The following is a 27,192-nucleotide window of genomic DNA, read 5'->3' on the forward strand; positions in this document are numbered from 1 at the left end:
CAAACGCCGCGCACAAGAACAAGCCGCTTTTGACACAAGCATCCAATTAGAGAGGGGTTGGCAGTGACTTGTCTATATTCACAGTATGTAGCCTCCTGATTAGTCTCCTCAGCCTGCAAATTAAATACAGTGGAGAGCGTTGCAGGTCTGTTAATCTGCAACCAGCTGTGACGGCCTTTATCAGCTGCCACGAGGATGGAAACACGAGCAGACCACAACACTGCAGGAGAACAGGCTCAGGGAAACGCTGTGTGGACGTTAGTAACAGACTGTGAGTGTTATAGAACTTAAATTTATGTCTTTAACAAGGTAAAATTAATACTGAAGAAAGAGGGAAACACATGCACATCAAGCATGTCCTTAATTTCTTTTAACAATGAGCATTCTTTGCATAAAATGCTCAAACAGACAAATTAAAGACGGTGTTTGTGCTGTTGGGGGCGCTGCATCTCTCAGTCCGCTGTATGACTCATCTGCGGCTGCAGTGTGTGTGTTGTTGTGTGTGTGAGACGTGAAGGAAGCAGCTGAGGTAAGTTATGTGGAACTGAAACCATCTGGTTTTCTCCTCACCACAGTGAACAACAATAACCCCCAACAACCACACACACATCTCATCCCATCATCATGGCAGTAACACACAGGATGCTCTTTGGAGTAAGTTGGATATTTACGACCCAAACCACAGATACGTTATATTTTTACATTATTATGGAGCAGATACAGTCAGTTTTGTTTCTTTATGTTTCAACAACACTGTGGTTAATGTGTGGTTAGGTTTGAGCACAAAAACCACTTGGTTATGGTCAGAAAAATATCGTGTTTTGGTTTAAATACCCGCTTTTGTTTCTTATACATCTGAAGAACTGCTTGGCAACCAGACCAGGCCTCTAATTGAGGCAGGCCTTTATTTGTAAAAATGTGTAGCCACACCGGGCTGGTAAAAGACACTGGGCTTTAAACTGGGACTAGGCTTTTAATTTAAGTTTTCCGGTTGTATATATTTACTATCTGTTAATTCTAATATGGTCTATTTATGCAAGTGTGTAAGTTCCATTGACCTACGTATCGAGTGGTTAAAGACAGAAGCACCTTGAAAAGTGAAGAGCATTAAAAGTCTTTATTTTAACAGCATTGCAGAGATGATACATTCTACAGTCATAGTCACACAAAATAATGGATTATTTTTGATCATATATGCTCATCAGCCACTTTATTAGGTACACCTTGCTGGTACCAGGTTGGACCCCCTTTTTAATTCTTGGTGTCACAGACTCAACAAGGTGCTGGAAACATTCCTCAGAGATGTTGGTCCATATTGACATGATGACATCACACAGTTGATCCATGATGAGAATCTCCCGTTCCAGCACATCCCAAAGGTGCTCTATTGGACTGAGATCTGGTGACTGTGGAGGCCATTGGAGTACAGTGAACTCATTGTCATGTTTGAGATGATGTGAGCTTTGTGACATGGTGCGTTATCCTGCTGGAAGTAGCCATCAGAAGATGGGTACACTGTGGTCATAAAGGGATGGACACGCTCAGCAACAATACTCAGGTAGGCTGTGGTGTTTAAACCATGCTCAGTTGGTACTAAGAAAATCTCCCCCACACCATTACACCACCAGCAGCAGCAGCCTGAAGCCTTGATACAAGGCAGGATGGATCCATGCTTCCATCTGAATGTGGTTTTTCCAATCTTCTATTGTCCAGTTTTGGTGAGAAAACCCGTGTGAATTGTAGCCTCAGTTTCCTGTTGTTAGCTGACAGGAGTGGCACCTGGTGTGGTCTTCTGCTGCTGTAGCCCATCTGCTTCAAGGTTGGACAAGGTGTTGTTGCTTCAGAGATGCTCTTCTGCACACCTTGGTTGGAACCAGTGCTTATTTGACTTCCTGTTGCCTTTCTATCATCTTGAACCAGTCTGGCCATTCTCCTCTGACCTCTGGCATCAACAAGGCATTTTGGCTCACTGGATATTTTCTCTTTTTGGGACCATCCTCTGTAAACCCTAGAGATGGTTGTGCTGAAAATCCCAGTAAATACTCAGAGCAGCCCGTCTGGCACCAACAACCATGCCACGTTCAAAGTCACTTCAATCACCTTTCTTCATCATTCTGATGCTCTGTTTGAACTTCAGCAGCTCGTCTTCATCATGTCTACATGACTTAATGTGTTGAGTTGCTGCCACGTGATTGGCTGATTAGCTATTTGTGTTAATGAGCAGTTGAACAGGTGTACCTAATAAAGTGGCTAGTGAGGGTATCTGAAAATCTTTTAATAAAACACTGACTGGAAGGCTTATCATTAAAACACTAACTAGACTCAGATCAGACAAAGACTTTGGTTTAAGTTGTCACTGAGTAGCAAATGAACAATATTTCGTTGCAGTATAAAAACTTTCTGCATAAATCTGCATCACATTTGTTCAGCTCTGTTCAAGCACAGAGTTCTGCATTTTCATTTTATTTATAAAACTGTAATCTTATATTAACTCAATACACTGCTGCTGCTAACTGGACCTTTTATGGACCAAACATTAACTGAAAGATGAAAGAAGATGAAAAAAAAAACAGTAATCACCAGCTGCAGTCTGAACAATGTTATTATAATACGTCGCTACAACTCTACAGCAGGTGTAGTTTCTTCCCTCACAGATACTTACATCACAAATACAAAGTCAGAGCAGCTGTAATAATATCTAATGACCCTAATTGGACAAAAAGCATTATTAGTATAACTATAAGGCGGTCAGCTTCCCCTCTGCACGACATCGAACCACAGCATCTCACAGCAAATCACATAATATGTTATAATACACGTCTCTTACATTATATGCAAACAGGCATGATGAAGATTAATGCAGGTAATCTTTCTGAGAAGGGCGCGCGCACACACACACACACACACACACACACACACAGAGTGTCCTGGTCAGTGTTACATGATGGAGCAGGTGAAGCCGCAGCAGTCTTTCAGCAGCGTGATTCCAGTTTTCGTGATGAACGGCGCCGACGTCTGCTGAGATTTGGACGCCACCCTCTGATCCTGCAACGTGCCTGATTGAAAAGAAGACGTGACAGTTAACTCTTTATCGCCACAGAGTGTTCACACTCTCTGCTCAGCTCAGACACAAGAGGAAATGTTGGCATTGTACGTTTCTGCAAACCAGGAATATGTTACATTTGTACGTTTCATACGAATCATATCAGTGTTAATTGACGGTCTATATGAGCTGACTTTGCTGTAGGGAGGTGGACAAGATGGTGGATGGCGTGACACTTTGGCGAGATGCCTGCCAAGCTGCAGACCACTATTCAAGACTAAAAAACAAAACTGGTTGTTTTTTAGCGATCTGGATAGTGCCATAAAAGTGAAGACACTGTTACGTCGGCCAGGATAGTGTGAAATGCAGTTTGTTTTTCTTTAATTGAGACATCACTGCATTTCCTGCTGGAACAGTGCAACGAAATGCAGTTGTTTTTTACCTAGACATTGCCGAGTTTCCTGCCAGGATAGCAAGACAAACTACAGTTGTTTTTTAATCAAGACATCACTGCATATCCTGCCGGGATAGTGCGACAAAATGTTTATTACTGAAACATCGCTGAGTTCCCTGCCAGGATAGAGTGATGAATCGCGATTTTTTTTGTACAGAGATATCAGTGCGTTTCCCGCCGGGATAGTGCCACAAAATGCAGTTGTTTTTACCAAGACATAGCTACATTCCCTTTCAGTTAAGAGCGACAAAATGTGGTTGGTTTTTTACCAGAACAACGCTACGTTTCCTGATGGGATAGCGCAACGAAATGCAGTTGTCTTTTACCACGACATCATTGCGTTTATTGCTGGTGTAGCGCGACAAAATGCAATTGTTTTTTACTGAGACACTGCTGCATTTCTTGCCAGGATAATGCAACGAAATGCGGTTGTTGTCACTATGTTTCCTGCCAGTATAGTGCAACAAATTCAAGTGGTTTTTTTATCAAGACATCGCTGCATTTCCTGCCGGGATAGCACAACGAAATGTGGTATACTTTGTACTGAGAAATCACTGTGTTCCCTGCGCCGGGTTAGCGTGACAAAATTGGTTGGTTTTTAGCAAGACATCACTGTGTTTCCTGCCGGGATAGCGCTACGAAATGCAGTTGTCTTTTACCACGACATCATTGCATTTCCTGCTGGTGTAGTACAACAAAATGCAGTTGTTTTTTACCGAGACATTGCTGCATTTCTTGCCGGGATAATGCAATGAAATGCGGTTGTTGTCGCTGCATTTCCTGCCGGGATAGCGCTACGAAATGCGGTTTACTTTTTATTGAGACATCGCTGTGTTTCCTGCCAGTATAGTGCAATGAAATGCAGCTGTTTTCTACCGAGACATCGCCGCATTTCTTGCCAGTGTAATCTGAGTTTTTGTATTACATTTATTTTGAGAGGTTGGTTTTGTATTTCCCTGTTTGAACATGACTGTTAGGGTCATTGTGGGGATAGTCATTGTTGTGGGACTGATGTATCATTACTATTGTTAGAGGGTGATTTTGGTTCCTACCTGTGGGATGTGTCTGGAGGGACGTTTATGTTTGGGGACGGAAGTTCTCCGGTGCGCCATGTAAACAACTGACGTGCTGAATTTATGCTACTGCTGTTGCCGTTTTGGCCGGAATAAAAGAAAAGAAATTAAAGACAACTGTAGCCGATTATTACCCACAGCCCGTGAGACTGGAGTATTAAATCTTCAGGTTACACCAGGATAATGCAACGAAATGCGGTTGCTGTCGCTGTGTTTCCTGCCGGTATAGTGCAACAAATTCAAGTGGTTTTTTTTTTTACCAAGACATTGCTGCATTTCCTGCCGGGATGGTGCCACCAAAACTGGGTCAAAACTTTAGCCAAAGCATGATCTTTTCCTGACCACAACCAAGTGGTTTTTGCATCTTAACCAATCCACTCATTAACGACAGCGTTGTTGAAACATAAAGAAACATAAAGTTTAAACTTCTCTGCTACATAATGAACAAATGTAATGTATCCGTGTTTTACTGAAACGTGTGATACCAACATGTTATCTGGCGACTGGGCGGTGTACACAGAGACACTAGCTGCTCTTCTGTTGTGTTTCTTTCTAAGAAGCTGCTCAAGGAGTGTCTGTAGTATTAAGCACCTGGCTGTGACCAGCAGTAACTACAGGTGTCACCAGATCAACCAGGAGTGAAATGTTAAGGATTACTGAGGCAGGGATTAGAGGCTGTAGCAGAAAGGCTCAGCTCTGTGTGGATCACACGTCCTCCGTCGGTCCATACAGCAGGTGAGAGGATTACAACTGAACTACCAGAAAGAGTCGACACCTTTCTTCATCCTCTTACACACAGGAGTCATGAGTGAGGAGAAATGGCGGCTGCAGAGATAACTGCAGCGTAAGATTCCTTTTTAATTGGGAGCTTACACCTGACAGCCTCATGGTTAGACTCACCTTTCGCAGCCAGCGTCTCGGGAAATTTGGACTGTAAGAAGGCGGCCATTTCTCTGTCCTCCTCTCTTTCCCTGTAGAGGAGAATATTTCTTTGGTTTTTAATCGTCAAGTGTGTAATCGGAAGATTTTCTTCATCGTGTTGAATGTCACAGGGCTGCATTTAAGAGAGTCCAAGGTTATGCGCTGAACTGAGAGGATGTTATTGTACGGCACATGGTGTGAATTCACTGCTGCATCTACACAATCCTCCCCTCGATCTGTTCTCTCATAATGAAGGAAGATGGTAATGTCTCTCTCTCTCTCTCTCTCTCTCTCTCTCTCTCTCTCTGAGACCAATGAAAATGTCACTCAAACATATTTTTCAGCATTAACATCTGTCGTCTCATCAGCAGTGACAGGTAATGTAACACCACACACAGAACTCCTGAGAGATGGTGGGCTTGTTATCATTATTCAGTGTGGCTATACACAGAGAGACAATGAGAACAGAGTGATGAAGATAAGACAACACCTTTAAAAACTCACTAGATCAATAATCAGACATGGTGCAAATAACTACAGGTCAGTGGCTCTCAAACTTTTTCATGTCACGAACCCTTAAACCGATGCACATTAAGTCACAGACCCCCATTTGATAAGACTTTCCTTCCTCCATCTGAAAAGATTTTGCTTGTCAAACATGATTACAACCAGAATTCTACAGTTGAGACGACACACTCTCATCCCAGGTCGTCAAATAACACTCTCTCACACCCCTCGTCACGTGATACTGCAACGTATTCTCATAGAACGAGTCGTATGATATCCTACAAATTTGCACCCCAGGACAGACATTACTTCCTTAACGTACAGCTCTGTAATTAACGTAAAGGTACGGAGGTTAGGGTTAGGAAAAGAAACATGGTGAGGACATACCTTAAAAAGACTCAAAGTTCACATGGATGCGAACACGCAACTCAGGGGGAAAGTCCTGAGTGAAAGTCCAGTTCTTTGTGACCCAACCAACACACCAACCTTCGTCTTTACAGGTTCTCGAGTCTGCCTCTTTATTTACTACCGTCACGTGATCACGTCACACATCATGTTTTCAGTTAAAATAAGTTTGTAACGTGACCTAAAAACATCACGACTTAAGTATGTGGTGGATGGATGTAAGTTTCAGTGCAATATCATAGGCAGCTGGACTTGCTTCAGTTTCTTGAAGCTGTTTCACCTCTCATCCAAGAAGCTTCTTCAGTTCTAGAGTCAAAGGGCTTTCTTCCCAAATTGACTGGCAACATGTCGGTGGAGATTCTCAGTCATCCAGGTCATGGTAATCTTAAATGCTATATCGTAAGCAACTGGACTTGCTTGAGTTTCTTGAAGAGTATCTGACTGAGGAAGCCTTTTGGATGAAACATCTTTAAGATACTCAAGCAAGTCCAGTTGCCTACGAAATAGCACTTAAGATTACCAAGTTATATAACACTACATTAAAATGACACTGACATTTGGTTTCACCTGGAAAACAGACACCTCCTAGTATAGTAGGCCTATATAGTACAAGTGAAAGTCTGTTTGACCCATGCACCTCCCTTTCTCCTCACCATGTGCAGACTTTCTCACTCTTTCTACTATGTCAGTTTCTCTGAGGGTCAAATATTGCAGTGCACTGAAATCAGATGAAGTCATAGCGACGCCAAAGGCTACGTTCAGCTTCAATATCACATGCAGAGGGGTGTGGAAATCCAGTGCTATTAAAATGACCTGCAAATCGAGTGGTTGAGAAGATAACTGTGGGGGGAATTAAACCTGTGATCAGAATAGTCACTCTCATGACTCTTAATCACACTGGGCTCACTTCTATAGTGAATTAGATTAATTAGATTAGCTCCCTTAAAGACTCCTGGTTGAGAACCAGTGAGCAGTAGGTACTGAATGAGGCAGTTTCCTCGGAGTAAACATAAAGAGCAGCTCACCTCAGTCTTTCGAACTCCACATCGTCCACGAGGAAGTCTCTGGTCTCCACCAGCTTGTTGATCTGCTGCAGCAGCTCCTCCTCTCTCTCTCTGTCCTCCTTCGACTTGTCGTTGTCTGTTCAACAGTCACATGACAACATAAAATACAGCCGTCACTCAGTGTCACGTTTATTAACTATTATATTATAGGGTAGGGAGAGAGTTACTGCCACAAGCGAGGGAGTTCAAGTATCTCAGGGTCTTGTTCATGAGTGAGGGTAGAATGGAGCGTGAGATGGATCATCGGTTTGGTGCCGGACCGTTGTGGTGAAGAGGGAGTTGAGCCAGAAGGAGAAGCGTTCGATTTACGTCCCAACCCTCACCTATGGTCTTGAGCTCTGGGTAGTGCCTGGAAGAATGAAATCGCGGATACAAGCCGCCGAAATGAGTTTCCTTCGTGGGGTGTCTGGGCTCAGCCGTAGAGATAGGGGGAGGAGCTCAGACATCTGGAGGGAGCTCGGAGTAGAGCCGGAGGTGTTCGGGCACGTCCCACTGGTAGGAGGCCCCACGTCAGACCCAGAACATGTTGGAGGGATTATATATCTCATCTGAGCCAAATACTTGCTTTAATAGTTTTTTAAATAATTTGGATTTGTTAAAAATTACGAGTTGTTACTATGGATTGAGTGTTATGGTCTGATTGTTTATTGAATTTGTCTGGCTGATGGAGGAGAGGCTGGTGTGTGGCGGTGCGTTTTGACACCCCCGCCTCCTTGGTAAGCAGGTGACTGCAGCACCTAAGCTTTATCAGGTGTGCTCATTAGGGCTGGCTCGGTTTTTGTTCTCAGGTATGCAGCCATACAGTTTTAGACCGCTGCAAAGCGCCAAACATTTTCTGGGTTTTCCTCCTTTTTTGATAGCTCGCTGATGCACCTGCCTCTTCCTCCGCTCCGGTAAGACTGATCCATTTTGTTGTTGTGGAAAGTTGTCGGAGAATAAACGATTATACACAAAGGAAAAGTGGAATCTTGGTTGCTTGAGCGAGTCAAACACAACCGCATAACCTGTACCTTGGAATCACAAAGAGTAAAACATCAATGGGATTGCTCCTATAAGCATGTTAGCATTGTTAAGGTTGAGCATTACAGGCTCACATTTCTGTCTTTGTTTTTGCAGAGTGGTGGGAGGTTTCAGTCAGCTCACAGATCCAGGTGTATAAAGGTCTTTAGCTTTGCAGTGTGGCTACACCTGTTTGTCTGCTTGTCTCTTGTTAAGCTGACAACACCCGGTTTTGACCCACAAAACAATCACACCTAAAAAAAACATGACAGAGGATGAGCTAGCCACTGATGCTAAATCGAAGTAGCAACCACCAGCCAGCCAACCTTCAATATCTGCCCCAGTCATTAATATTTTTACACACACACACACACACTTTATGTCAGAGACACAGTTTATATCATCCTCGTCACAGCTAGCATTTGCTAATTAGCGCCAGGGGGCAGCAGGAACCCAGAAAAAAGTCCTCTCTATTATTTAGCAGGCTTTGCTATGTATCTATGTTGATGTGGCCTTATGTGATATTTCAATATAATAACAGTAACACCCAATCCTGCTTAGGGCCCCCAAAAAGTCTACAGCCGGCCCTGCTCATGGGTCACTAACTCACCACTTCTGTACTTTATTTTTCTGTTTAGTTGCCACAGCAGCCTTCCTCTATCGTAGAGCTGTCATCTAAACTTAATAATGTCTGTGTCGTATCTATGTTCTGTACGAGAGTTTCGATTATTATAGAACCTGTTTTGTTCGTGTCTCTGCAGGGCACAACCGCAAAAGAGTTTTGTTTTTCCATTTGGTTTCCCCTGATTGAATAAAGGTTATCTTTCTAACGAACAGAGGAAAGTGACGATCCTTGTGAATATTTTTAAGACAGAATATAAGCATCAAAGAGCTCTAACCAAAACTGCAGTGGAGGCCTGTTGTTATTTGAAAGTGTTTCATTTATTCCCCTGGTCCTCAGAGTTAATTGCTAATAAGATAATCACCTCACTGCAGTTCGCTGATATTTATTCAAAGATAAAACAGAAAATAGAAACCTATAATGGGCCCACCTGAGCAAACTGTCTGCAGGTTAACGAAGATGTGACACTGACTGCTTTTTAATTTACCTGGAATCGAGACGAGTTTCTGCAGCTCCGTCTTCAGCCTTGTGATTTCTCTGCAGAGCTGGATGTCATCCATCCTGAGTGGAAAACAAACGGACTATGAATAGATATTCTGCATCAAAAAGCAGGTGATGTCAGTGTAAATAAAAGTAAACTACACCTCAAAATCAGTTCTTTTAGTTTTCTCTACAATGGGCTTAAAAACATTAATGGATTTGATATGAAGCACTGGACTCAGATGACGGAGAGGTCTGTGAGTTTATGAGCTGGAATAACACCGTCACGCTGCCCTCTGAATGAATCACACCTGACAGGATCAGATCTCATTTCACCGTCTGACTCTGATGCAGATTTCAAAACATCAGGCGCTGTCACACAAGTGTTTGTTTGTGTGTGTGTGTGTGTGTGTGTGTGTGTGTGTGTAGGCTGCTGTTACAGAGATAGAAATACTCTGAGCTGTTGGTTTAATAAAATAGGTTTCACTTCAGCAGTATGTATTTCAGGATGAGTCATACGCTGCCACTCAGGAGTGTTTATTCTCAATGAGAGTTGTCTGGTTTATGTCCCAGCCAGTCTAAATGACGGCGCTGCATCAACTGCATAAAGCAGGATCTCAGGAGTTAAACGAGACGTGCTACTACGCATGGTATGACACAGCAACTCAGTATTAAACGCCGGCATTGTATGTTTCTGCAAAACACAGGTTCTTTACATTTGTATGTTATTTTGTAGCCGATATGTTTAAACTTTACATTTCTCTCTGTGGTGAGGGTGTGGTTAGGTTTAGGTACAAAAACCACGAGGTTATGGTGAGGAAAAGATCATGCTTTGGCTTAAATTGCAAACATTTCGTAGCACAAAAGGCGCTAGAAAAGCAGGGACAGGTTGGTAAAAAAAACACAAAGGTTTGGTGGCTAAAATGCTGCCGGGAAACACTGCAACATGTTGGTGAAAGACACCCAGACCCTGTGGCTCAAATGCCGCTATGAAACGCTGAAATGTGTTGGTGAAAAACACCCAAATTTGGTGACTCAAACACCACTGGAACATGCTGCAATATGTTGATGAGAAACATCCAGGTTTGGTGGCTCAAATGCTGCTGGGAAATGTCTGTGTTATGGTAACTACAGCCAGACCCAGTGGCTGAAATGCCGCTGGCAAACGCCATGATTTGTCTGTAAAACCACCCAGGTTCTGTACCACAAATGCCACTGCGAAATACCACGCTGTGCCGCTAAAACACCCAGATATGGTGCCACAAACACCGGTGTAAATGCCACGAAGGGTCGCCACAAAAAATGGTGCTGTTCTTTGTTGGCCTCTAACAGTGGTCTGCAGCTTGGCAGGCGTCTTGCCTCAGTGTGAAGCCATCCACCGTTCCCTCCACCTCCTGATGACAAAGTCTGCTCATACAGTATACTACGTCACTTAAGAAACGTTGATATGCTGCGTATAAACCGCACAAATGTATCATGTCATGTTCATGGTTTGCAGAAAATCACAATGCCATTATTTTCATCTGTTTTTATCGTCCTCACAGCGGCTGAGCTTTAGTTATTTTCTGTGTTGCAGTTGGCATGAGACATGTTGTGTGTCATCATTTTGAAAACTCACACCGAGAAAACTAACGAAAAAAGAACCAAGTAAAAGTCGTGATTCTCAGTTTCTGTGAGCTGTCACGTGACCACGTCATGCAGCTGGGCGCTGCTCTCCGTCTCCGCTCCACCACCTCCATCCTCATGTGTCAAAATAATGAGGAAGGTCTCCACAGAGAAGAGCGAAATAATTAAAAGCAGAGTTGAGAGAGAAAGAAGTAAAGGCCATCTTTACAGATATGAAAAAAGCCTGTGTGTGTGTGTGTGTGTGTGTGTGTGTGTGTGTGTGTGTGTGTGTGTGTATGTGTGTGTGCTGGTAGTCTGCGAGGACCTTAAATAGCTCTGCTGCTGTTTTCTGCACACACACTTTTTGCCATCATGCACATGGCTGCTCGCAGTGCTGACGACTGACAGTCACAGTACATCATCTCATGTTCCTGAGGGGCTGCTGACAGATCTGCTGGATCCAGATCCATGTACAGCAGAGCTCTACTGTGTGTGTGTGTGTGTGTGTGTGTGTGTGTGTGTGTGTGTGTGTGTGTGCGCGTGCACAGAGGACCAACATGATGGAAGAGGAGCATGTGTTATCATCTCATGTCTTCATGTCTTCATTCACACTAAAGTTGTTTCTTTTGTTTGTGTCTCTAGTATTTAAAGTGAACATGAGCAGTCACATTGAAGAAGCAGCTCTCACATGTATCTCAGCTCTGATTCTCTCCGTACGAGGATGTCTCTTATCCGCTCGATTTTGCACAGCTCTCCTTCGATGTCCTCGATGGTAATTGTGGAGTCAGCCATGGAAACGACATCCTCTGCTGAAAGACAAGAACAAAACACATTGATGTGGTGATAATCACGGCATTAGGAGTGTTTTAGAGTCAAAGACTTTATGTCCGACTGCCATCATGACACAAATGACAAAGGCATGAAAATGAAGAACTGCAGACACAAAACCCAGGTGAGATTGAGGCTGGTAGTTTTTCTACCATCCAACATTACTGCAGCTGATTTACAAGCACAGTCACTGGAATATCAACTGTTTTCAGCACGATGGCCAGAGGAAAATGTCGGATCTATACGTTCCTGCAAACCATGGATACATTACATTGGCAGGTTTCATACATATCATATTGGCATATGTGAAATGACGTAGTATATGAGCTGACATCATCATCAGGAGGTGGAGGGGATGATGGATTGCATGACGCTGTAGGTGAGATGCCTGCAAAGCTGCAGACCACTGTTCAGTGCGTTCTAGCGACCCATAGCTGTTTTTCCTGCATCTTTTAACCCCTAAAAGACGGTGTTTTTTCAGGGACCCCAACTGTTTTTCCTGCAGCTTTTTAAGCCCCAAATGTAAATGTTTAAGTGACAAGTTGTTTTTGTTGCAGCTTTTCAGCCCCCAAAAGTGGGTGTTTTATAGCGACCTGTCGCCGTTTTCATGCAAGTTTTTAGCCCCCAAAATGGATGTTTTTTACGGACCCATCACTGTTTTTCCTGCGGCTTTTCAGCCCCCAAAAGTGGCCGCTGTTTTAGGGGGCTGTTGCTTTTTTTTCTTTGGGTTTTTAGCCCCTACATGGGGGTGTTTTCAAGTGACCTGTCACTGTTTTTCCTGCGGCTATTTAGCCCCCAATAGTGGATGTTTTCTCGCAACCTGTTGCAGTTTTTTCCTGCAGCTTTTTCCTGCAGCTTTTAGCCCCCATAAGTGGGTATTTTTAGGAACCTGTCACTGTTTTTCTAGCTTGGATAGTGCCACAAAAAACACCTGTTTTTTTACTGAGACCTTGCTGCATTTCCAGCAAGGATATTCTCACAAAACCAGATATTTCAAGCCAAAACATCATGTTTTCCTAATTATAGCCAAGTGTTTTTTGTGCCTAAACTTAACCACACGTTAACCACAGTGTTGTTGAAATGTAAAGTTTAAACGTATTCGCAACATAATAACGTGCAAATGTAATGTATCCATGATTTGCAGAAATGTGCAATGCTGGTGATCGATTTGCTGTTTTCCTGTTACCAAATTAAAAACATCAGAATGTTGCAGTTGATTTTACAACCATGTTTGGACGAAAGCAGAGCACAAAAAAAATATAAAGTGTTATCTACTTTCACAAAGAAGAGGCTGTGTCTGTAATAAACTATGTTACAGGAGACATTTTGACATTTAACTGCAGGGAAAGCAGAAGCTTAACTAATGACCTGATTAACAGCAGCAATCTAAAAAGTTCGATTGGTATTAAACATAATTCACAGAACAGCTTCATCACTGAAGCTTTTGTTTCAGCTCCGCTCTGAACAAATGAGGACAAACTTGATCTGCTCTATACTCAGATTTAAATTCCCACTGAGGCGTACGGCTTTACCACAGTCTGCTTTTTCATTTATCAAACATTCAGATATGCTTCCAAGTTTAAAACTTTCACAGACTCGTGTTCCTATGGCGCCAAAACACAGATATTAAACAACCAGTCATGCTGATGGTAACTAGACCGTGATTCAGGTGTTTAATTGTAATGAACTGTAATTTATGAATGGATGTGTTTGGTATTACTGTGCTTGTAGATGTGTCTGACTCTGTAACAGTGATGCATGTAAATGAATGTTTACCTGCTCAGGGACTGCAGATGGAAATCAGCTGACAGCTCAGTCTGGCATAAATCATCTCTCCTTATTCTGAGATTATGTAACAGAGATTAAAGTGATCTGTTGTAGGCTCTGGTAGTGTGCATGCTGGCTCACTGAACAGAGGAGGAACTGAGGGATCATTAACGCCATCGGTCACACCTGTGTTTCTGCTGCAGTGTGTTGCTGTGAAGAAGGTGTGCTGTTTATCAGAACACAGAGCGGTTCAGAGCTCTCACTGCTCACAGATTGCTGAACTGCTCTAACTGGTCTGAGAGAGAAATGTATAATTTTCAGAGATAACCAACACAGCATACACTGAAATATAGAAGTGGTGTCATGATTTAAAGCAGTCGTTTAACATTTTGAGAGAAATGCGTTTAGAAGAGATTAGAAGATTGACATGACAGTCTGAACACTGAATATTTAAGCAGCCAGTTAGCTTAGCTTAGCATAAAGACTGGAAACAGGTGGAAACAGGTGGTGCTAAACATCTTCCTTAGCTTAATACTACAGTCCAAACACTAACACTAGACAAGGCAAGAGTCCTCCTTATCATTCAGTGAATACACACTGGAGCAGGCTAACGAGTGTCCCCAAGTGTACGTCATTAACCCTCAGCACACTGAGGAGGTTCCAGGGCACTGTGATAATGCTACTTATTATTAAAGAGATTTTTCAAATGGTTTTATGTTCTCAGCAATGTTTCCCCAGGTCAAATGTTCAGTGTGTGGTTCCTTTGGTCAGTATGTTGATGTTATCCAACATCGAGCTAGTTTAGATGCAAAATCTTGCCCGAGGGTCCATCGTCATAATAACTAACTACCATACGCCACTAGTCAGGCTAGCTTTCTCCTCTGGTCTCCAGTCTTTATGCTAAGCTAAGCTAACCAGTTGTTGGCTGTAACAGTGTATATACAAACATGATGGATGTATCGATCCTCTCATCAGTCTCCGGGAAACAGGAATATTTGTTTTCTGAGATGACGGAGAGGATGATACCACCATCATGCCTGTGTGCTAAACATGAAGCTACAGCCAACTGGCTAGCTTAGCTTAGCTTAGCATAAAGACCAGAGAAGTATTGAACTATTGTTATAAATAGTTTTTTATGAGATAAATTCTGCTTTCTGTCACATTATTCTGACTCTATTGGCCTAAATATTTGTCAATTCAGACTAAAGTGGTATTAAAACATACTGAAACTCAATTTTAGTGATTCTGTTACTGCTCATATTTGTATTGCACCTTAAGTGGAAAATTGCTTAATTGGAGTCATTCAATGCGCTCATTAAGCCCAATAAAGCACCTGTATTTGTAGCCAAGGCTCTCAAGAGACTTCTGAGACACATGAAGGAAAACTTGATGTCTAAGAAATCACATGAATTCATGAAAGCCAAACCTGCAGGGATCGTTATTCTAATCGTTAAAACTGGATCACAGTCACCACCCTGCTACGATCTGATCACAGCTCTGTAATTCTTCACTGAATAGCTGCACTGCCCTCCCCTCCCCCCGCAGCCTCCTCCTCAACCAGGAGCGATGACTCATCCAGCAGAGTCAGATCGGCTTTTAATTACCTGACCTTGTGTGAAAAGACATTACAATCATACACCCTGGATCACCGGGGATATCACGGCTGCACAAACACTCAGCCTGCTCAAAGCTGCACATTCATCTGGTGATTCTACAACTTAGTGTATTCTCACGTGTGTTATCACATGCACGCACACACATCAACTACCAGCTGGCGATTTGGTGTTTGATTGTTTAAACAGGCATCTTGTGTTCCTTTTATTTTAATTATTTTGTTCAAGCACTCAAACAGGCCCGATAAATTCAGTCAAACTTATTTCAATATTAAGTAATAATATTCCTTTTTTTACAGCAGGTTTGTGTGAAGACACATTTTTATTGTTTACTGATTACATCTTCTTTTTACTCCTTAAAGCTTGAACATCATTTCAGTAGAATACAGTTGTAGTAACACTGTCACGCCCTGAAGGCGCACTTAAAGTCAGTGATGTGGAACATAGGCTCTAATGGAAAGCAATTAAATGAAATGATTGTGTGCCTGTGTGTGTTCTTGTGGTATAATGTCACACACATGATAGAAAAGAAGCAAGTTTGATGGGAATAACAGAGGACCAAGAGCTGAGCCTTGAGGAATGCCAAAAACAAAATCTCACAATGAAGCTAAATATGTAGGGTGAATTATCTTATTGTTTCTGAGGAATTTTCTGGAGGAAAAAAAATTGCAATTTGTTCAGAATTATGTGTAAAATATCCTCAAACAAGGAGTTGGGGAAAAAAAAGTGTTCAATGTTAATTTATTACAGGAATCTTAATTCTTGCCGAATTTTATGCTTGCCCAGATCAATTTTACATCATGTTCAGCCAACTCACTGCGCACTGACAGTCTTTAGATCGAGCAGTCCGTTAAAATTATACCTGAAATGATTCGACCTTTAACAGATTTGATGACTGACCGAAAAATAATCTGCAACTATTCTGATAATCAATTAACTGTTTCCGTCTCCCTCTTTAAATTCAATTCACTAAAATAAAAGTTCAATGAAATCGCAGAGGTTTCCCCTTCTTCAGTCGCCCCCTGACCGTGGGGAGGGGCCTGACTGATGGAGGCCACCACCTGCTGCTCCTTTACCCATATAGAGCAACCCTGAGACCTGATTGAAGGGGGTCAGTTTGTGAGGTTGAAGGTGTGTGTGTGTGTGTGTATGTATTCATCAAGTCAAATGGTTTTGTCTTATTTTCCCACCACACGTTTGTTTTAATTCCCTTTCAGTAAGTTTTAAAGCAAGAAACGCTAAAAACATTCCCGAGTTACAGCCTCTAAAATGTTAGATGGCTTTCTTTGTCTCCTGTGACTGTAAACTGAGTATCTGAAGATTCTGGACTATCGGTTGGACAAAAGTGAATATTTTATGGCGTCACCTTGGATGTGAGGAAGTTGTGACGTGCATTTTTCATTATTTTCTGACATTTTTCAGACAAGTAGTTGCCACCAATTTTTTTTTATAATTATCATCAAATTACGTTTAAGGAATCTTATTGGAAACTTTGGACAGTGGCGTCCCTAGAAATGCTTCATCAGGGTGGAGATGCGTCGACTGAAAACCTAAAGCTGTAACTGAATGTCAGGAATTCTGTTCTGCTGTTGATACAGACTGGTTGAAAACTATGTCAAAATGAGAATTAAGGAATCCCACACTGATACACTCTGGTTTCTTAATTTACAGTTAATATTGATAATTATCTGATGTGCACACGCTAACACTGGTAAGTTAACATTTTCACTTCCCCAACAGTCCTCATTTCAATTCACTGTTCTTCAGATAGTCTGGTTGTCCTTTTCCCTAAAAAGACAAACAAACAGCTTTAATTTGAAGGAGTTCATTGATTGTAAGCAGAAGAGCCATTTTATTTAAATCTGTCTGGAGCCACAAAATATCCTTGAGCCTTGTAATAAAGGTAACACGGCCTTATTAGCTATCAACATTACTAATTCATGTATTTGTATTATTTGTATTAAAACAAACTTTCATTTGCATTCTGGAGCATATAGGCCTATCAGAAAACTTTAAACTACTAAATAAACACTAGAGCAGCACTAGACACGTTCAGTTTTCAAATAAGGTGTTATAAAATACATACGTTATGGAATACGATTAATTGGAATATATTCAGAAAAAGTGTAAGATTTATTACTGATGTCCCTTATAAATTAAAAAGTAAAGACCACTAACTTGTGAGGGAAATGATTTTATTTTTCTTTATTTTTGGGCTGCTGGAAATAGAAATTAAAAGGATTGCTCCTGGTGTTGAGGAAATGTCTGACGACATAATGACACACAACTCAAGTATTTTTACTGTATCAGTATCTAAAGATATTCCAAAGTATAAGTCCCTCAGCTCTACCTTGAAATTACTTAAAATCTTTAACTTGATGTGCCACTAAAAAAGAAATTGCTCCATAATCCCTGACAATAACTGAAATATCCTGAAAATGAAGCATCATTACTGCATGAAAGATACAATCCTGCACCTCCACACACAGAGATGAAGAAACACAGGAGGTTATGAGTCTGAGCCCCTCAGGATGTGTAATATCCTGCTGACAGGTAACTTTAACATGCTCACTGATGATCTGCAGCACCTGAAGCTTTAATTCCCTCTGCTCAAAGTTGGTGCAGTGAACGCATCCCTTTCTTTCACTGATTTCTTCATAGTAACATTATTAAAGCATGCTTCCTGCTAAAAACTCACTTGATTTCTCCGTCGCTTCATCCACCTGCGTCTTCTCCAGAGAGCCGTACTGTTTAGAGGGTCTTCTCTCCGTTTCCATGTTGTTCAGACACACTCTCTCCTCACACACTCTGCGCAGAGGAAAATAAAGACAGTATTTGTGCAGCCTGGAGGTTAATAAGCGGTGCTGGAGTCCGTGCAGCGCTGCTGTACGGTGTGAACGAAATAACGGGAGGAGAGCTGATGAACAGATGCTGAGCTGACTCCTGCAGAGGTGATGTGAGGAGCAGGAGGAGCTGAGCTGAGCTGCAGGGCGCCACCTGCTGGCAGAGCCGCTGTATGACACACAGCAGCCCGCTGATGAGTGTGGTCACACTTTTTACTCTTCAGTGTGAATTGTTCATCAAAACATCTTTCAACAGTCGCTCCTACATTAAATTAAAGCTTAAGGACTCAGGTTGAAATGAGCCTCCCTGCCATTTGTTTAAATGTCACACAGCCTGTGTTGAAGTTTGTAACTGTTTAGACATTGTTTTCTAATGAGGACCTGCAGCAGCATTGTGACTACTGGAAGACAATAAATGTATGGAGTTAAATCAGAGTCCGAAACATGAAATAAAAGGATTAAATTAACAGACAGCTGTTGTTTTAACGGCCGGCTGTGCTCTCACCACTTCAGCTCTCTCCACAGGAGAATCGAGCCGTCTTTCACCATGAATTTTCCATCCCGCCTGATTGAGTTCAGCTGTTAAACGACATACTGGGGACGACTTGAATTCATGCCTCATGCAGCCGGGCCCTCAAGGGTCCTGCAAGAAGACCTGGAACAATGACTTGGCCACACCTCTGGATCATTACATGACAGAAGAATATTAAGAGATGCAGAGTCAAACCTGGTGAGCAAAGAGTCTGAAGGTATTTCTCCCACGTACGTGATTTGAAACTAAAGCAAACATTTATTTTGGCTGAATGTAAGAATGTTCACTGTAAATACTCAAGAGGAACAAATGCTGCCAGATGTTTCTGCTCTACAGAGGTGGAGATTCTTTTAGTATCATTAGTTTACTCTTCACAGCACTCAGATCTGCAACAGGCTGAAGACTTTCTAACACAGTAGAGGCATACAGAAACATTTGGACAGAAGAAAATTATATTAGGCAGCCTTTCTATCTGTATTCATGTGACATGATTTCATAAAATTGCAGTATATGTAATCTACATTTGGCACCACGCTCTGCAGTGTTATCTAACAGGTAATAACGAACCATTGATAAGAGTGACTCTGAAATACAGGTTAAACAAACACATCATCTCACGCGTGCGTAACAAGAACCTTACAACCCAGTTTGACTGCAGTTAAACACACACGACTGATCAACTTCCATCTCATTTAATCGTTTTATCAGTTCACACATTACAAAATAAGGCACAGACACAGTGAGCGACAGCGTTGACCTTAGCAGCAGATAAACAGACTGTTGGGGTGTGTTCAAACAAGGAGCCAGTTTAGTTTGGCCTCACCTTGTGCACACGTCTTGTGTTTACACTCCCAGAAAGAGGCTTCAGTGTTTCTGTTGTCACGATGCCTGAGCCGCTGAACCTGCCAGGTGGTGCCGAGTCTTCTGCCCACCCATAATCCTGCTGCCTTGTTTGCTCTATAAAAGAATGATTGCTTATGCTAATGTTCATTTGTGAAGGCTCAGGTGGCCCAGAGACGAATCCCCGAAAATGGCAAGACAGAAGAGACGCCACAAGATTTCATTCTGATGGGAAAATTATGAGCAGTGATGAGTTAGAAGTCAACACTTTGCTTTTATTAAACCTGTCAGAGTAAATCAATTATCCTGCTTTGAGCTGAGCTACCTGCAACCAAACAGCAGAATAATGTTGGCACTGTACGTTTCTGCAAACCATGGATACGTAACATTTGCACGTTATTATGCTGCGGAAACACTGAAGCTTTTCAGCAGTGCTGAGGTTAATACGTGGTTAGGTTTAGGAACAAAAAACAATTAGTTGTGGTTAGGAAAGAGATAATGTTTGAATTAGAATACCTGGTTTCTCTGCAGCAATGTCTTGGTAAAAAAACGACCCCTTGCCGTGCCACGGTTCCAGCGGGAAATGCAGCAACATCTCGTAGAAAATGACTGCTTTTCATGCCATCATCTCAGTGGGAAATGCAGCAATGTCTCATTTAAAAACAACTGCTTTTTGTGCCACTATTCCGGCGAAAAATTCAGTGATCTATCCCTAAAAAGCAACTGATTTTCATGCCACTATCACAGCAGGAAATGCAGCGATGTCTTTGTGTTTTACAGAGACATCACTGCATTTCCTGCTGTGATAGTGGCACGAAAATCAGTTAATTTTTACAACCACTTTTTATACCACTGTCTTGGCGCGAAAAGCAGTGATGTCTCGGTCAAAAACAACCCCTTTTTGTACCACGTTTCCAGCAGTAAATGCAGTGATTTCTACTAAAAAGCAACTGCTTTTCATGCCTCTAATCCAGTGGTAACTGCAGTGATGTCTGCTTTTTGTGCCACTATCCTGGTGGAAAACACAGCAATGATTCTGTAGAAAGCAACTGCTTTTCGTGCCACTATCCCAGCAGGAAATGCAGCGATGTCTTTGTTTTTTACCCAGACATTTCCTGCTAGGATAGTGGCACAAAAAGCAGTTGATTTTTACAACCGCTTTTCATGCCACTATCCTTGCGAGAAATGCAGTGATTTCTCCTTAATAAGCAACTGGTTTTCATGCCACTAATCCAGTGGTAACTGCAGTGATATCTCTGTAAAAAGCAGCTGCTGTTCATGCCACTATCCTGGTGGGAAATACAGCGATGTCGTCAAAAACAACTTCTTTTTGTGCCACTATTCCAGCAGGGGACGCAGCAATGCCTCTGTAAAAAACAACTGCTTTTGTTGCCAATATTCTGACGGGACACACAGCGATGTGTCGGTAAAAAAGAACTGCTTTTTGTGCCACTATCCCAGCAGGAAATGCAGCAATGTCTTAGTTTCTTACCGAGACATCGCTGCATTTCCTGCTGAGATTGTGGCACAAAAAGCAGTTGATTTTTTTTCAACCACTTTTCATGCCACTGTCCTTGCGGGAAATGCAGCGATGTCTCGGTAAGAAACAACCACTTTTCGTGCCACAATCCTGGTGGAAAACACAACAATGTTTCTGTAGAAAGCAACTGTTTTTCATGCCACTATCCCAGCAGGAAACGCAGTGATGTCTCAGTAAAAACAGCCGCCTGATGTGTAGCAATGCCCTCTGGAAAAACAGTGACAGGTTGCTACAAACCCCCGTGTCTGGTGCCTAAAAAGCTGCAGCAATGACTCGCTAAAACACATTTGTTTTGTTGTTTGATGGTCTCAAACAGTGGTCTGCAGCTTGGTAGATGTTAAGGTGAGCTGCCATCCACCACCTCCTCCAGCTGCCATGACAAAGTCAGTTCATAAATTACATCACTTAAGAAACGTTGAAATGATTCATGTGAAACGTGCAAATGTAACGTATTCATGGTTGGTGCGCCAGTACCTGATGATGAAGAGTGACATGTCTGTAACTGAGAGCATAAACCCTCTGATTTCCACACTGACAGAAATGACTCTATGATGTGATTTTGTGAAGGGAACACTCTCTGTCTGCTGCAGTCTTTGAAGCGTCCTTCACACCAGAGTTCAGCGGTTTATCCTCCTTCCATAGTTGTTGTTGTTGCTTCTGTCGTCCTCCATCGCTTTCTCCAGCCAGTCTCTGTCCTGTTCAGACTCAGAGTCACTGGCTTCACTTGCATCGGCCGCCAAAAGGCGAGAGTAGTTAATCCTGCGTTGGCGAGGAGCTTTCCACTGGAGCAGAGGCAGACACACACACCACATCATCACACCCACCGCCGCTCCTCTGAACAGCCACGTCAGCCCAAACCTCTGCGCCACAAACCCTCCGGCGAAGCTCCCCAGCCCGCTGCCCAGGTGTAGAGACAGTGAGCTGTAGACCCTCCTCACGCTCCTCTCAGCCCCCGGCGTGGCCACGTCCTCACACTGCAGCCTCACGGCCCACCAGAGGGCTCCGCTGCTGAAACAGCTGAACACCTGAGCAGGTAGCGCCGCCCACGGTCCCCACAGGAAGGAGTAGTAGAGGCACTGCAGCCCGAGAGTCGCAGCCCCCACAGCGAGCACCCTGCCCGGGCTGAGGAGCTTGGAGACTCGAGTAGCCAGCAGAGGGAAGGCGGCCTGTGAGAGCAGAGCGAGGGCGAGAGTCAGCCCCATGTGCAGCTCACTGCTCCCCTGATCCTGCATCTGCCACAGGAGGAAGTTCTCCACGGCCGAGTTCGTTACCCCGACCAGCAGGGTGGTGACTGCGCAGAGCAGAGCGCGGGGGGAGCCTCGCACCAGCTGCATGGCCTTGAGGAGCCCGTTGGCTCTGTCTCGCTTCTTGTTGAGGTAGAGAGGGAGGCAGGCGGCCGCAGGCAGGGCCAGAGCTGACACACCGGCGTAGCTGTAGAAATGCACAGCGCTCCTCGTCGTCTGACCAGCTATCAGACAGTGTAACTGGCTCACCAGCAAACCTGTTCCTCCGACCCCACACGCCGCTCCGAGTAAACTCCACAGCCCGGTGCTGCTGTAGCGATCTGAAGCGTCTGCAAAGTCCAGATATTCGTACAGGCCGTCGTCTGCCGTCCACTCCAGAGGGGCTGACGCAACCTCCCACACAGACACGGTGATGAGCACCAAGAAGAAGAGCTGGTGTTGAGGGTCCATCGCCTTCAGGCTGCCCAGAAAATCAAAACTGCTCTCCTCTTCCTCCACCTTCTTTCCTCCTTCCTGTTCTTTGGACCTCTTATTCCTCAGCAGAGCTGCTGTAGAGCTGGAGGCGTGGTGTGTGACGGAGCTGCTGATCTTTGATTCTCCGGCGCCGTCGCTGACCGTCACTGCTGATACGTTCTCCTGTGTCAGCTGAGGATGAGTTTTAAGTCCAGTTCTGCTCGTCATAACAGGAGCAGCTTTAGTATGAGGGAGTGTCTGAGCAGGAGGAGTGACGGCAGAGTGGGAAACAGGAGCTGTGTTGATTTCAGAGTGACTTCTTGAAGACACGGCCGGTGCAATGCTGCTCATGATGAGGTCACCACCCAGACTCTGTGTAGGACCGCTGCTCAGATCAGACATGTTACAGGTGCTGATGTGCACCTCAGTGGACGGGAAAAACAGCAGAACCAGAGCTGCTGCTGCCGAACACACGAGACAACAGTTTATCACCACGCGCCTCTTGTTGTAGTGTTTGGCGAGGAGGCTCGCCGCGGGGCTCCACACCAGCGATATGAGGTGCTTGGTGCCAATGATGATGCCCGTCATGGCGGGAGTCAGACCCAGCTGTCTGAAGTACAGGGTGAGGAAGGGGAGCAGGCAGGCTGCGGCGCAGGAGCACAGGAAGTTGAAGGTGCCGGCCAGAGCGAGGGCTCGCCTGACGTCGATCTGCTTGTTCCTCTTCATGACTGATGGCTCACGGTCTCTGCTGAGAGGATTCACATGGAGCGTCTGCGGGTTTAAACTGGGAGACACAGACAGAAATATTAGACAGCAGAACAGGAGCAGGGACTTTGGTCTGTACGTGACTCAGATTTGGCTGTTCAATACGTATGTTAGTAATGAGTGCGTACACCATTATCTGTATCTGTTCAACCAAGTAAATGATCTGTATCCGTATCCTTACTCGGAGGGGGCGGGGCTTGGAGGAAAAAGGAAGCAGTAAGAGTCATGAGCTGTCCAACCAAGTTCTCTAACCAGCTCAGCTGACTTGGATATTGTCTACAAACAGAGGTCGGAGTGAGCCGACAGAGGAAAACTTAACCATAACCGGTGTAGATTAAATCAGCAGAGTCGTGCTGTTACTCAAAGGCTGCCTGTGATGATGGTGAGATTGTGTGTGAGTGTGTGACGGCCGGGTGACAACAGAGTTGTGTGTGTGTAACAGGAAGGAGCCGCTCTGTGTGTGTGTGTGTGTGTGGCTGGCCTTTATATGATGAGACACAGCAGCTACCAAATACCCATTTCTTGTTTTGGTTCATCAGGAGCACGGACACTGCAGGCTGGAATTGAGCCTGAGGCCGCCTTGGTCTGTGGGACGCCTGCTCTACCCACTAGGCCACCAGGGCCCCACTATTTGACATTTTTGCTTGAAAAATGCCTGAAACAATTAAAGGGAAATTTCGGTTTATTTCAACCTGTCTCCTATCGTCCTAAATTTGTTTCAAGTGACTAGTGACATAAAAATAATAGTTAGCATGTTAGCCGTTAGCCTAGATACAGCCGGGGCGCATAGTAGCGTCAGACCTGTTAAAACGTAAGTGAACGGGCAACCTTCAAGTGCAAAGTTAGTCCACTAAACAAGCTTTTTTTCCACAAAGACGCCTCATATCGTTAGGATAAATGTCAGAGAACATATAGAAAATGACATGTAAACGTGTTGTCTTACCTTACCGCTGTGCTGCCATGTTTGTTTACCATTTAGCTCTGCTTTCCAAAGCGCGGCCAAAATATATCTCGCGAGCTCTAGATAAAGCCCAGCTGGATACTACTCCAGGTGGAGGTGTCTCGTCCTCGGTCACATCCAGACCTTGAAAATAAAGCTGCAACCGGTCCCATTCCTTGCAACAGAGGCATTCCTCTTCTGTGGGCACTGGGGCACAGCATTCACAGGTACACCACCAATCTCCAGAGCTACGCAGCCTTGCAGCAGCCATTCCTCCTCTCGTCCTCTACCTGTTGCACCTCTCTCTCTCTCCTCCTCCGTTCTTCAATTTCACAGCTCTTCGTCAGTGTATTCTGGCTCAAATAAATAAGGGCCATCAAACTCTGCAAAATCAAATTCCTCCTCCACAAAGTTGAAGTCTGGCAAAAAGTCAGCCATTATTCTATAAATCTTTCATAAAATAAATGAATGAACTTTTCAGGCTACTGTCCGGTTCTGCCTTCCAGCTGTTGCTGCTTGTTCTCACGAGATTTCAGGCACGGTATGAGATCGCTGCTTGTTCTCGCGATATTTCGGCCGTGCTTTGGAAAGCAGAGCTAGATGGTAAATAAACATGGCAGCACACCGGTAAGGTAAGACAACACGTTTACATGTCGTTTTCTATATGTTCTCTGACATTTATCCTAACGATATGAGGCGTCTTTGTGGAAAAAAAGCTTGTTTAGTGGACTAACTTTGCACTTGAAGGTTGCCCGTTCACTTACGTTTTAACAGGTCTGATGCTACTATGCGCCCCGGCTGTATCTAGGCTAACAGCTAACATGCTAACTATTATTTTTATGTCACTAGTCACTTGAAACAAATTTAGGACGATAGGAGACAGGTTGAAATAAACCAAAATTTCCCTTTAATCAATTTAATCATTTTCTTTCGAGTGACTAATCATCAACTCTACTATGATCAACACTTTACTGAACTTCCAGTTTTTTTGAACAGCGTTCAGCGGGACGTTCAGGGTGACAGTGATGTTAATGTGATATAGTAAACAAGACAAGTTAGCCCTCTGAGCTAACGCTTTTTTTAAAATGCAATTTTCTCTTTCTTCTAATTTCTTGCAATTCTTGGGGGGTCATTTCTTCTTATGTTGCTCATTACCTTCTTCCCGTGTTTTTAGAAGATATCGAGCCAGGTTCCTCAGGTTACAGTGGGTTAAATCGATTATTTCTTGAAGGCTAGTTTTCTGAAATGCCATGTTTTTATTTCATTTTATTTTATTTTACTTATTCAGCAGGGACAGTGCACAGCTACTTGGCTGCGGCAGAGTTAGCTATAAGCTAATTTCCATCTGTAGTCCCACTACAAAATAGAACATATTCATAACACAACATCAAGTCATCACAACAATAACAACAGCAACAACAATACAACCAAAAACATAAAGTAATAACAAAATTTCATAATGTTAGATCAAGTGTTTGAGCTCATGTGTGATGGGAACATGATCGGTTGATTTTAGCCACGACATCATCTGATCTCACTTGATACTGAGCTCCAACAGAGACTGATCTACTGAGCTGCACTACACAGTCTCCGCCTACATGTCCTCCCATTGTCTGAACACAGCTGCATGAACTCTTTAAAGGTGGAGCGGCTGATCATTAATCACTCTGTACACTGGACTAACATCAGAAAGACACACACAGAGCTGTCAGAGGTGATGACGTCTCTGAACGATGTGACAGTCGAGAGAACATGGTGCTTTTTGTTCAGTGCATTGAGTGTATTTGCAGTGCTGTTTTCCCAGCTTGTGATGCAGCATGAAATATGTGGGAAAAAATATTGAACGCATGTATGTTTTTGCAGCATGTAAAGGGAGCTGGTTTTGAATATATACCCAAAGTTCCTTCCTAATGTTTAAATATACAAATGAGGCATTGTCTTATTAAATACGGATGTTTCACACACATTTACAGAAGAGAAATATTAATTAAAATAAACCAAATGTGTGTTTTTGGAGGCTTTCTTCTTACTAGTCTGACAGAAGACGTGTTGTGGATGCAAAGCGCATGAAACAAACGGTTTCACCTGGAGTGTCTTACCTTAATTTCAAGGATAAATTCATTTTATTCTACTAGTATTAATGTTTCATAACCTGTAGGTGGTTTACACATGAGCATACAGCTGTTACGGTGGTAAAATAAATTAATAAGTAAATACATAAATCGAGTGCACATGTCTAACGTGTTTAGTGCTCACGTCCTGACTAATAAATCTACTTTACATTTCTTTTTCAGACACACTGAGATAAAACCAGGCCCAGCTGTCGGTCAGTTTCACCTGTGCAGCTGGATGCACCTGTTCCTGCACGATAACAGGCTATAGACGTGTTTCAGTCCACGTCACAGTAAAAGTAGCGAGATAAGGAAATAAAAAGTGACGTTAAACATTTACCTTTTTCACTTCCGGCCCCCACGAGCTTCTTAAACTCCTGTCCCGGTCATTTTAAAGCTGAGCTCCCGCGTTACATCCACAGCTTGGTGAGTTTAGAGTTTAGTGAAGATGACACCTGTTACACCTGTTACCGTCTGAAAGGTGAACTCACTCTGCGGTGACTGACAGCTCACCTGGAGGGGTGTTACCGAGGACTGCAGCGC

General features: G+C 43.4%; 3 protein-coding genes across 4 annotated transcripts in view; 1 reads left to right on the forward strand and 2 right to left on the reverse strand.

The window, feature by feature from the left end:
• kri1 (KRI1 homolog) overlaps positions 1–27,192 on the forward strand; it is a 602,835-nt gene that overhangs the window by 280,157 nt on the left and 295,486 nt on the right. The gene's annotated exons all lie outside the window — the stretch shown is intronic.
• zgc:171844 (uncharacterized protein LOC100151763 homolog) lies at positions 1,668–18,329 on the reverse strand. Of its 2 annotated transcripts, none has more exons than XM_049560810.1 (6): positions 18,080–18,329; positions 11,862–11,979; positions 9,576–9,649; positions 7,429–7,543; positions 5,471–5,541; positions 1,668–3,056 (listed from the first exon to the last, which is right to left on the reverse strand). In XM_049560810.1, exons 1-6 carry the CDS (start codon positions 18,156–18,158, stop codon positions 2,938–2,940), a joined length of 576 nt encoding a protein of 191 aa, XP_049416767.1. In that variant the 5' UTR covers positions 18,159–18,329; the 3' UTR covers positions 1,668–2,937. The 2 variants fall into 2 exon arrangements, with proteins under 2 accessions (XP_049416767.1, XP_049416766.1); XM_049560809.1 differs by having other exon boundaries at positions 11,862–11,982.
• On the reverse strand, positions 19,029–27,129 carry mfsd6l (major facilitator superfamily domain containing 6-like). The gene is made up of 2 exons (XM_049560727.1): positions 26,990–27,129; positions 19,029–23,617 (listed from the first exon to the last, which is right to left on the reverse strand). Exon 2 carries the CDS (start codon positions 23,557–23,559, stop codon positions 21,754–21,756), a length of 1,806 nt encoding a protein of 601 aa, XP_049416684.1. The 5' UTR covers positions 23,560–23,617; positions 26,990–27,129; the 3' UTR covers positions 19,029–21,753.

The sequence above is a fragment of the Epinephelus fuscoguttatus genome, linkage group LG19 (assembly GCF_011397635.1).
Source record: "Epinephelus fuscoguttatus linkage group LG19, E.fuscoguttatus.final_Chr_v1".
Classification (NCBI taxonomy): Eukaryota; Metazoa; Chordata; class Actinopteri; order Perciformes; family Serranidae; genus Epinephelus; species Epinephelus fuscoguttatus.

What these genes read in the sequence shown, in the direction of transcription:
- mfsd6l (XM_049560727.1), bottom strand. Translation starts at nt 23,559, where the DNA reads ATGAAGAGGAACAAGCAGATCGACGTCAGGCGAGCCCTCGCTCTGGCC.
- zgc:171844 (XM_049560809.1), bottom strand. Translation starts at nt 18,158, where the DNA reads ATGGAAACGGAGAGAAGACCCTCTAAACAGTACGGCTCTCTGGAGAAG. An exon ending in TGAAGCGACGGAGAAATCAA is followed by an intron (nt 11,983 to 18,079) that starts GTGAGTTTTTAG and finishes CTTGTCTTTCAG; the next exon opens with CAGAGGATGTCGTTTCCATG. An exon ending in CGAGACGCTGGCTGCGAAAG is followed by an intron (nt 3,057 to 5,470) that starts GTGAGTCTAACC and finishes CTTTTCAATCAG; the next exon opens with GCACGTTGCAGGATCAGAGG.